This window comes from Chrysochloris asiatica, unplaced genomic scaffold, assembly GCF_000296735.1.
Source record: "Chrysochloris asiatica unplaced genomic scaffold, ChrAsi1.0 scaffold00356, whole genome shotgun sequence".
Classification (NCBI taxonomy): domain Eukaryota; kingdom Metazoa; phylum Chordata; class Mammalia; order Afrosoricida; family Chrysochloridae; genus Chrysochloris; species Chrysochloris asiatica.
The window spans coordinates 966,302-978,248 of NW_006408874.1; the positions used below are offsets into that span (position 1 = coordinate 966,302).

The window sequence follows — 11,947 nt, forward strand, 5'->3', positions numbered from 1 at the left end:
GCACTCTGACGTCGGGGGACCGGCAAGACCGGCAGGGCGTACCGGAGCACCGCTCCCTGAGGCGGCCCCCGGGCGGCGGCGAAACCGTGCCTTCCTGAAGGCCCTTCTGCGGGCTGTCCGCAGCAACCCGCCCACCAGGCCGCCCCTACCGGCGCCGGCCGAGAGTTCGGCATGGCCCCTCAGCCCGGCGTGTGACGGCCCTCGCCCCAGCGAGCGCGCCCGCCGGCCATGTCGGCTGCCAAGGAGAACCCTTGCCGGAAATTCCAGGCCAACATCTTCAACAAGAGCAAGTGTCAGAACTGCTTCAAGCCGCGCGAGTCGCATCTGCTTAACGACGAAGACCTGAGCCAGGTGAGCGCCGCGATCTGGGCGGGGGCGGGAGACCCAGGGCGGTGCGACCGGGGGCTGAGGGTCTGGGGACCGGGGCGGGGGTGGGGACCCTGGTCTCCCGCAGCTATCCTGGGCCTGACACCCTCTGGACCCTCGGGAGCCGCCTCCGCCCATACACCCACCGGCCCCTGACCGGCTCCATGATGATGAACCTGGTGATGCCTTGTTCCAGGGCGGGCCTACGGTTGAAAATTCAGCGTAACCGGGAAGATGTGAGCGAGTCAGGGACTAGGGATGGCGGTGGGAAGTGCATGGATAGAAGCGGACAAAGAGAATATCCTCAAGTATGCCGAAAAATAACATTCTGTCCTGCTCCCATCGCCACCGTGTGATTCATGCTGTTGGGGGGGGGGTACAAAAACACAAAAATGTCTGGTTGGTTTTAGGAGGGACAAAGTGCTTGGGATTGGGTGGCTTCCTGCCATTGGAGGACCCCTCAGAGCCTGTCTTGGGGCACTACTTGTACTTGTCCACCCAGAGTGATTGGGGAACAGGATGGTCTTGGTTCTGTCAGGCCTGGCCTGGCCAGATTCTAAGTCATCATCAGTGGCAGCCAGGGTTGAAGTCTCCTGCTGTCTGAGGTTTTGCTCTTGAACTGGAGGGCCTTTTGTTGATGGGAGACCTATGGGTCGTCACTTTGCCTGCATCTGTCAGATGAGGGCTTTGAACTAGTTTAGTGTGCTCCATAGCTGCATCATCGTTGGCCTTCAAGAACGGAGAGTCCTAGAGACTTGATTCAGGAGTTGGGGATCAGCCACAGCCCCATTGGCTTTTGGGACCCATTGCCTTCTGGAATTTGTGAACATTTGGAGGGCTTGGGTCATGCAGAGTTAGATTCTTGTGTTCCTGACTAGGTTGTGTTTGCATCTCCTTGATATGTGTTGATATCTTCTCTCTCTCTCCAGTCTTGGTCCTCTATAGAGTGTCCTCTTGTCCTCAACTGGCTCAGTAGGCTGGGGAGCTTCCTTTATATTTCAGGTCAGTGTGACCTAGTTACAGCCGTTTCTGCAGAAGAATCCTTAGACTGAAGATAGCTCTGAAGTGCATCCATCCTTGCTGTTGTAATGCAGTTTAAGTGCACACACCATGGATTTGTTCACACAGTGGATGAAGTGGGGTGACAGGGCAGAGATTATGGCTTGGGACACTGGGCCTTTCTCTGAGGTCAAGCTTCTGACTGTCTTCACCTAAAACCAAAAAGCTTGACCAGACACTCAGAGCTGTGAAGTCATTGTAGATTGTACGGCTTTGTAGGTTGAAGAGCTTTTGGCAAATGCCAGCTTGGAAAGGGTAGAATCCTGTGTCCTAATCTGGTGCTCTGGTGTTTCAGGGGCGGACTTTGAGGGAGAAGAACTATCAACCACTTGGCATGTGGATGCTTTTTCCTGGGAAGGCACTTGTGTGGTGATGAGGGCCCTGCAGAAAGAGTCAAGAGACTTGACTTCTAGTATTGGCTATGACTTTCAGCTGTTGCCCTTGAACAAGTCACTTTGTCTCTGTATATTTTATTTCCTTATCTAGAATTTGTAAATAGTGCTCCCTGGCTGGCCTCTGTGAGTTGTCATGAAAAGCAAGGAATGCTATTATGCATTTTTGGTTTATAATTAAAAAACCAAACAAACAAGAAACCACCTACAAAATAGTCAACTTTGACTTAGGAAGTTTCTGGGTTTGGCACAGGATGTTCTGGGAGAGCTTTCTAAGTTTCCTGGTTACTCCAAACAACTGCCAAATCTGGTAAATTAGGTATTTAAACCTCGTAGGGGCAGTTTTCTGATTCTTAAGAATGTTAGAATGGAACCTGAATATCCAAGTTGAGTCTATTAAAATTATTTTTTAAAAAACCTGTTGATTATTAATTAGAATGGGGGGGGTAGATTGAATATACGTTTTCAGTGTCACCAAAGTTAAATTGTGGGTTTAGGAATAGGCATGAGAGACCTCCAGAGCTCAAATGGAACAGCAATTTCTGAAATGAGCAGGGATACTTGTGCTGGGATAGATTAGCCAGTCTTCTACCTCCTGGGATCTTTCAGGAAGAAACTGCTCTTGAAAAAAGTCGAGGAAACTTCAGTGCTGTTGCCAATAGCCTTAGCTGCTGCTCTGCATCTGGCCCTCCCCCAGTTCCTTACTCCCATTCTTACAGGCGCAGGCTCAGGAAGAAAACCTCAGCCATTGCGTTTCTACTGGTCTCCTCCAAGGCCCTGTTTGCTCCTGCCGGACAACTTTCCTGAGCTTATTTTAGATTGTCCAGGCTGGAAACTGTATTAGTGATCATTGAAACCATCGCCTTTTTAGTGGGTGGGGACACAGGCCAGGGAGGCTAGGAGCAAACACCAATAGCCACTGGCTTTGACTATTTGGATGCCATCTTCCCAGGAGGAGATGTTGTATGTAACATGTCTCCTAGCCTCCTTCTGATTTAAACTTTATTTCCTCAGTTGTGAGTTTTGTTTGTTTTCCGTCTATAATTGTTCAGGGGCATCCTTTTCCATGAAACCTAGAAGGGACATAGAGATCACCTAATTTGATGATTGCTTTTTACTGATGAGAAGATGAACCCCAAAGAAGGGGAGTGACACTTGCCCAGGCAGGGACAGAGCCAGAGACCTTCAGCCACCGTTCTTTCCCCTGTAAGAGGAATTCAGGGTCTGTAAGGGGCGTCCATGGATACATGATGGCAGTGAAGGCAGGGATGGTTGTGTTGCATAAGTGCTACAAGAGGGCATGTTTGGGAATCTTGAGATGCTAGTTTGGAATGGAGTATACCCTTGTCTGCTTCTTACTCCTGGAATTCACAGTGGCCCAGGATCTGTCACAAGTGACAGTCCTATAATATGAGCGGGGAAATTAACACATTTGTGGGAAATGGAATGAAAAATAATGGAATTTTCCCACAAACTTTTGAATCTCCCTTGGACTTGTCACCCCCTCTCTAGTCCAGGCCATGTCCACAGGGTGGTGTTTCCTTCCAACTTTTCTCTGTGTGGCACCTTAGGATAATCACTGGATTACGAACCACAGGGTCCGTCTTTTGAACCCATCAGCCACTCTTTGGTAACCCTGTACAAGGTGGGAACCGTCTGGAAGGACCCGACTTGATGGTACTAACAACAGCAACTCTGCATACATAAGGACTCAAATAAGCGGTTAACCCTTTGAATTGTTGTATATATTTGTTTTGCAACAGTTTTTTTTCTGTTTAACAGTATACCTGAGAGTTCTTTTCTTGGTGTTACATGTGAATATCCCAAACTCTTTTTTATGTACGATATTATTAGAGTTTTTCCATCATCTAACTATTCCGTTATTGACGGTGATCTGGATGACTTCCGGGTTTTGCTGTTAGAAACAGTGAATGCTTCAGTGAACATCTTTAAATTTGCTTTTGAGTGTGTGTGCGCACACATGCAAGTTTTTCTCTGGGGCATATACCTAAAAATAGAATGGCCAAATTGATATCAATTACATCTTTTTAAAAATAGATACCACCCAATTGCTGTCCAAAAAAGGCTGTCATACCATTGCCTAGAGTGGATATTTTCAAATGATTTAATTCTTTAATAATTTTCCTTTACCAGTGACATCAAGCTTCCTCTTACAATGTTTGAATTTTTTTTTTTTTTTTTAATTTCTTCTTTGGATTGCTTGTTCATAATTGTTTTTCTGTTGGGTTAGTGTTTTTTTTTTTACGGGGGAGTGAGTTTATAGGAGCTTTCTATATATACTCTAGGTCGGGGGTTAGAAACTTTCTTTAAAGGACTAAATAGTAAACATTTTAGGCTTTGCCGTACCAAGTGTCTGTGACAGTTACTCAGCGATGTCATTTTAATGGGAAAGTAGCAGCATAATTAGCGTAGTGGTTACAAATTGAGCTGCGAACCGCAAAGTCAGCAGTTCAAAACTACCAGCTGTTCCACGGGAGAAAGATGAGGCTTTCTGCTCCCGTAAAGATTTACAGCCTCGGAAACCCTGTACAGGGTCGCTATGAGTCGGAACCGACTCCATGGCACATAACAACAACAACAACAAAGATTTACAGCCTCGGAAACCCTGTACAGGGTCACTATGAGTCGGAACCGACTCCACCGCACACAACAACAACTACAAGCAGCATAGTACTTAAACTAGTGGGTGTGGCTATGTGCCAATAAACCTTTATTTACAAAAACGGTGGGTGGTAAGATTTTTCATTTAGACCATTTTCTGCTGACTCCACTTGATGGTAATCTGATGTCTTTTATATATGGCAGATGTCTTCTCTTAGTGAGTCCCTGTATTAATGCACTTGACTGCTAACTGAAAAGGTTGGAAGTTGGAATCTCTCCAGAGGCACTTCAGAAGCAAGGTCTGGTAACCTCTGAAAAATCAGCTACTGAAAATCCCATGGAGAAGCACAGTTCTACTTTGATGGACATGGTTTTAATAAGAGTCAGAATCAACTCAGTGGCAGTGGATTTGATTTTTAGATTTATGGTGATTCTTTTTTTCTTCATGTGATAGTTTTAAATGTGAATGGAACTAAATCTGTATTTTCCTTTATAGTTTGATGATGGTTTACTCTCATGCTTAAGGTCTTCTCTCCAAGATTATAAACTAGTCTCTAATATTTTCTTATTTTATAGATATTTTTATGCTTACATTTTTAATCTATCAGATTTGATTTTTAGAAAAATAATCCTAGCTAAAGGTAGAGGTTCTAATGGGGGCACTTAAAGTAGTCCAGATTAGCTCTCTAGATCCTGTTATTACTCTGTAAGATCAGTGGTACAAACCCACCTGCCACACCTTGGAAACCCTATATAGGTCACTATGAATTGGAACCAACTTGACAGTACACAATGACAACCAAATCAGTGGTGGTGAGGATGATAGGAGTCCTCAGAAACTAGGGACAGGATATTGAGTATTGGTCAGCATTGGGGTTGAGGGCAACTCCAATGTTACTGCCATGGACACCTGAGTGGATCTTGTTAAGTGCCATCTTGTTCACTGCCGACCTTGCAGTTCAAATTGACCTTGCTATCCAGTGCTTCCCCTGCAGTGACACACATGAACCACCACTGCCCCTGTATACTGTGTTTGCTGTTACTAAGTGCCATTGACTAGGTAGGTTTGCTGTGGAGTTGGTTCCGACTTATAGCAGCCCTGTATGGGGTTTCCAAGGTTATAAATCTTTATGGGAGCAGAAAGCCTTGTCTTTTTCCTGTGGAACAGCTGGTAGTTTCAAACTGCTGACCTTGAGGTTAGCAGCCTGACTTGTAACTACTACTTAAATTTCCCAGGAGCAGATCCACATCACTTAACAACAACAGGCCAACAGGCCAATTCAGGGAGTTTCTGTCGGTGCTTTATAACCACTTTGAAAATGTGAAAGCTGTCCTTGTTTCTTAGGTAGCAGGATGGATTTGACCAGCAGTGTCCGCTAGAACTCTTATGTGAACCACGTATATAATTTAACATTTTATAGTTGCCACATTAAAAAAGAACAGATGGAATTAATAAATGGTATTTATGAGAATTTATGTACTACAAGGGGGCATCAAAAAGTTCATGGAAAACCTTTCATTTTCATGAATGTTTTGAAGCCCCTTGTATATCCATGTGATTTTCCTGCAGGGAGCCCTTATGGCTCGTCAGTTACGCACTCAGCTGCTAATAAGATTGGAAGTTTGAACGCACTCAACCACTCTGTGGGAGAAAATACCTGACAATCTGCTCTCGTGAAGATTACAGCCAGGAAAACCCTGGGAAGTAGTTTTCCTCTGCCCTGTGGGGTCTCTGAGTCCTAATAGACTCAGCAGCACCCAACAATAACAGCATGCAAAGAAATTATGACTGTGTGTACTGTACACTTACAGTACATTGCCCATTTAGCTAGTGACTTTCTAAGGAGATCTAGTAGCATAGTGGTTACAAGTTGGGCTACTCCCCTCAAGGTCAGCAGTTCAAAACTACCAGTCATTCCATGGGAGAAAGATGAGGCTTTCTGTTCCCATAAAGATTTATAGCCTTGGAAACCCTGTACAGGGTTGCTATGAGTCAGAACCGACTCCACGGCTCACCAACATCAACACCAGTCACTTTCCAGAATGCTTGATAGACTTGCGTGGCCACTGATTGTGGCATTGAACCTCTGAGAGATGTGCCAGTGTGATTGATGGATGGAGATCTGGTATGGCACTGTAGGATAAGCACAGGACCATCAGGTTGGTTTGAACTGTATTGCTAGTAGTTCAGACCCACCAGCCACTCCTTGGAAATCTTATATAGGGTCACTATGAGTTGGAACTGACTCTAGGGCATTTAACAATAGTCACTTTCCAAAATGCTTGCTAGACCTATGTGGTCACTGGTTGCATTGAAACTCCAGGAAGAGTACCCAGTGATGGCAGTGCTGATGGTTGGTTTTACTACCAGGGTGAATGGTGTTATCTGTGCAGATAGCTCCCAGGATTCTTGGAGTGCTGGGTCTCTCATTACCCAGAACTTTCCTGGTGGTTCCCTGGACTTTTTGTCAACTTTTGAGGATTCCTTCCTTGACTGTCTGTTGTTTGTAGTGATGGTGTTTGAAAACTCTTTCCAGCTCCTGGAGCCTACTCCCTTTTGGGCAGAGTTGGAGGCTGTGAGAGGAGGGTGCTAGCCAGGCTGAACAGGCCTGCTTCTGGAGAATGAGGGAAGCTGTGGCGAGCACGATAACATTTTCTCCTTCAGGCCCCCTACATGAGAGCTTGAGTATTGTGACTGGGATCTTAACATAGCTTTTTGTGTGTGTTGAGTGTTTTGCAATTGTATCATCCTAGCTCTTCCCCCCTCCCCCCAGTGTTCTGTGTTCTAGCCTCTTACTTGGTCTTGCTTTCAGAGTTTGTGCCCCTGCCACACAGATGAATCACAGTCAGAGATCTATGTTCTAGTATTGGCACAAGTGTTCAGGGTGGCCTCAGTTTCCCACCTGTAAAGTGGGTGTCCATGTTTGTTATAGGGAGTGGTGGCTGGTGAAATTGCTGTAGATCCAGCAAAGCCTGTCTGTTATTGAGCCCCCTTCCTGGCAGGCAGTTCACGGTCCAGAAGGTATGCTGATTGCCTCTGGTAATCTAGTGAATAGATGTTGGCCAGTAGAAATAAAGACATCTGACTTTAGAGTGCTTGTCCAAGTTGTTCCCAGGCTGTCATTTAGTCTTGAAAGTGAGGAGAAAGCTTTTAGGGAGAAAAGAAGGACTGAGAAGGAATCCCCAGCCTAGAGCTCTGACATCCTAATGCTACAGAGGAGTGAGGGGGAGGGGACACTGAGGGCTGCTTGTGTGAAAAGCACTGGTGCTAACTTGGAAGTCTCAGACACCTAAGCAGCCTGTAACCCTTTCAGTTCCTTCTTCCCTTTGTTCTCAGCTGGACTGTAACCCTGTGCTGCACTGAGGGATCTCCAGGGGCTTTGGGGGCCCCCTACCCATTGAGCAGGAGAGGAATTTTCCCCATTAGCAGATGGAGCAGGTCAGCCCCAGGGGCAGAGTCAAGAATTAGGGGAACAGCATTGAGAGTCCAAGCTATGCCAGAGGCATAGCCCACATTTCCAGAGTCTCCTGGTGCTATCCTTGGAGTCCTGTTTATGCAGGGGCTGGGAGAGGGGCTCGCGGTCTGAGCACAATCGAGCAGGTCTTGAGAACTTCTCCCTAGTGACATGCTCTGGCTCATGCTTCTTTGACCTTGAAAAACTCAATGCCAAAAGGTCTTTTCTGTCTGAAATGGTACCGTTGGTCCAGATCAGTGGTTTTCAGGCTTTCATTAAATCTTGGAGCCTTTCACCAAAGGAATTTCTTCTAGAAGCATTATGCATACAGCAAAAAAAGTGACACAGCTCTGGGCCAGCCTGGTCCCTCAGCTCTCTTCACTCCCCCTCCCCACCCCGGAGCCTGTGGATTCTCTGAGGAAACTGCCCTAGATGTTGTTGTTGTGTAGTTACCCAGTTTTCAGCATTGGAGGTTCTGTGAAATCCTCATGGTGACTGCACAGCTGCATTGGGCAGGACCCTCGAACTCCCTGCCCCCCGGTTGCCTGCACGATTGCTTCCTTTGGGAGGTGAGAGCCCAGTGGGTTGAGTCACTGGCATTTTGTCTCTGGAGACTGGAACTGGAATCTTCCAAACCACTCACTGGTTTTTTTAGTCAGGGTCATCCTAGTTCACATGAAACCACAGCCTGCTTTTGCCTGGAGCCTGTAACCCTTCCGGTTCCTTCCTTCTTTCCTTTGCTCTCAGCTGGACTGCAACTCTGTGCTGCACTGAAGGCTGCGCTGGTCTTGGGAGCAGCTTGCAGTGGGAGTCTGCTTAGTGGCAGGATCAAGTGCTTTATGACCACAGTATCATACCTTCCCTCCTTAGCAGTCTGGAGGAGGAGGATGTTGCCCTTGTCACCTGACTGCTAAGTGATGGAGCCTGATGTGAATCTTCAGAGAGAGGCTCCTCTACTGGCTTTGACTTGACTTATAAACTTTTGTTACTGTTCTGTTTGCTTGGGGCAAGTTGGTAGGGAGGCTGATTATTACTGGGAGGAGGGGCCTCCCGGGACTATGTGGGGGATAGGGGAGGAATTGTCCCCATTATTGGATGGAACACCTGAGACCCAAAGAACTTCATACTGGCTTTGGTCACAAGCCAGCGAAGGCTTTCTCAAGAGTTACGTTTGCTTTCATGAGTGGGGCCTGGCCCTGACCTGGATGGACTCCCAAGTGCTGGGATGTGAGGATACAGGGTACTTCACAGTGCATGTGAAGCCCCCAGGCCTCCATATCCACAAGCTGTCTGCTATGGTAGTGACCACACCTTTGGCATAGTCCTGAACAGGAAGCACTATTTTTTCCCCTGAAAGAGAAATTCAGAATCAGGAAATAGCTATGTCCTTGATCTCTGTAGGCTCTAAAGCTGACTTATCAGACAGACCAACTAGGACCCACAGTGCCCTTTACAGACCCAGCTTCTTAACCTGAACATGTTCCTGGTCCCAAACTAAAGGAGCCAAGGAGTGGGAGAGCAGCTGAGTCAGAGGCAGAGTTCATATCTCCAGGGGCTCTGCAGGAGCTGGGAGAGGGGTCAGCATAGCAAACCTCAAGTCTGAGGACCGTTGAGCAGACCTTTAACTACTACCTGGTGACAAACTCTGGCCCACAATCTGATCAGCTTCTGCTTTTAATTTAAATGAGGTGAGAATTCTTGTTGGCAATGTCGTTATGTGCTGTAGAGTAGGTTTCAGTTCATAGCAACACAGCATAGGATTTCCGAGAGTGGCTGGAGGATTTGAACTTCCAACCTTGTGGTTACTAGTCCATTGCTTATCTTACAGCACCACACAGGGCTGTCATTAAATTGGCTCTCAACTCCCAGTGTCCTCAGGCACAAGTGAGCAAAATGATGCCTGTCCTGACCTGTCCACACAATTAGCTTTCATTGGTCATCAAGCCTTTCTTCCTAGCCTGTCTTAGTCTAGAAGCTCTGTGGAAACCTGTTCAGCATCATAGCATCATGCAGGACTCCACTGTGCAACAGTTATATTGGCTAGGAGTTGAAGCCATGGAAGGTAAGAATTCTCCCACTACCTACTTAAGAATTATTACTAGGTAGGAGAATGAAGGGATCAACACCATCAGTTTAGGGTTTAATGTAGGGAACAGACTGCAGCAGAGAGCAGTGACCACCTCTGAGTTCCAGCACCAAGCCTTGGAAAGTGTCCCATTTATGCGTCATTCATGACAGAGGCAGATCTGATTTGGCATGCTGGGAGAAGATGGAGGGAAGCCTTACTTCTCCTGGTATCCCTTGGCTAGGGTTAGGGTTAGTCAGAGGGTTGTAGAGGGTGGACCTAGTCTCAAACCTTTGGTCCCCAGCACTGATCAGCCACCTCGGATGGCAGTGGGCCCTGCTGCCTGACAGTCCCCCTGGCCAGCGTTTACTAGGGCATATTCTACGAGGAGTGAACTGTCCCCCAACTCAGAGAACCTTGGTAGGAAGCAAGTGTTGTGTTGTCTGTTCAGTGCCTGTGGATCATCTCTTCTTCTAGCAATTGCTGCATGGGCCGGGGCATCCTCTTTAACTCCTGGTTCACACGGTTCCCTTCCCACCCTGCAGCCCTGTGAGCTCAGGCTTCTTGTGCCTTTTAGAGCCCAGTCTGCCCCTTGGGCAGCAGCATTCTATGGTGCTGAGGTTTTCATAGGCTTAAATCACAGGAACAGTTGACGCACTCTGAGATTATTCATTGAGATGGTGGTATTAATAGCTAACAGCACTTGCTGTGTGCCAAGCCAGTATTTAAGCACTTTGCATATATTAACTCATTTATATTCACAGCAGCCTTATGAGGTAGATAGATAAGAAAGTTGAGATAGAGAAAGGCAATGAAACTTGCCCAAGGGAAGTGCAGTAAGTGGCAGAGCTTGGATCTAATCTAAGTCCAGACAGTCTGACTCAAGTCCTCCAGTTCTATGTTACCCTGTTTCCCACTCTGGCCCCAGGAGAGTAGTTGATGGTATTTCATTAGATCCTGGTTGTGTGTGGCCTGGTTGGCCACTGGTACCCAGGAACCAGGGGCTTTCCTACTGGAGCTCGGGTGAGGTAGGGTGTGTGTGTGTGTTTTGGGAAAGGTGGGGCTGGAGGATGTGACTAATCCTTCCCATCACATTCTCTCCTCTTTTACCTGTTCTTAGTGAGAAGGACTACAGGGCATGCATCTTTCTCGCAAAGCAGTTGCCCCTAAAATTGTCCCCATGTGTTCTTTAGTATTTCCTCCCATGGATGTGATGTCGTCATGCTCCAAAAATCCAGCAGCCATGGGCTCATTGTCAAGACCAAACAGGGAAGAAGCTTTTTAAAAATGTCACGTTCCCCTCCTCCTCCAGCTGCTGCAGCACAGGGAGGAGCCTTGCGGATGGGCTGGGCTTGCAGGTCATATGTGTGGGCTGAGGGTTAGGAAGCAGGAATCCAAGTGGGAGGGAGGATTGCCAGAAGGCCACAGTCACAGGCTCTGCTCTCCTGTGCTGCTGGAGGCTGTGAGCTGTTTGTTTTTTTTAAATTGAAGTGACATTCACATAATACAAAACTAATCCTTTTACAATGCTAGTGTAATTCAGTGGCATTTAGTATAGTCACGATATCATGCAACTACCCGGCTCCCTAGTTCTAAAACTTTTTCTTTAACCCCAAATAAAACCCTGTACCCATTCTTTCCCCCACCCACTGACAAACACTAATGAACTTTGGTCTCTATGCATTTGTTTGCTTTAGATATTTCATGTAGGTGGTTGTCCTTTATGTCTAGCTTCCTACACTCAGCATGTTTTCAGGGTCTTTTCATGTGGTTACATGTATCAGAATTTCATTTCTCTCTACGGTTGAACTGTAGTGTTCCTTAGTATGTATGTGTTGTAGTTGTTAGGTGCCATTGAGTTGGTACCGATTCATAGCGACCCTGTGTACAACAGAATGAAACATTGCCTGGTCCTGCGTCAACCTCATAATCTTTGCTGTTTGTGTTTATTACTGTTGCCGCTGTGCCAGTCTATCTCATTGTGGCGG

The 11,947-nt window shown here is 46.8% G+C and overlaps 1 protein-coding gene across 1 annotated transcript in view; it reads left to right on the forward strand.

Moving 5' to 3' along the window:
- The first annotated feature begins 228 nt into the window (after window positions 1-228).
- Window positions 229-11,947, forward strand: part of MPRIP (myosin phosphatase Rho interacting protein) — a 250,666-nt gene continuing 238,947 nt past the window's right edge. Inside the window, exon 1 of the mRNA XM_006876142.1 lies at window positions 229-351. Coding sequence (XP_006876204.1) covers window positions 229-351 — 123 coding nt within the window. The remainder of the gene's footprint in view (window positions 352-11,947) is intronic.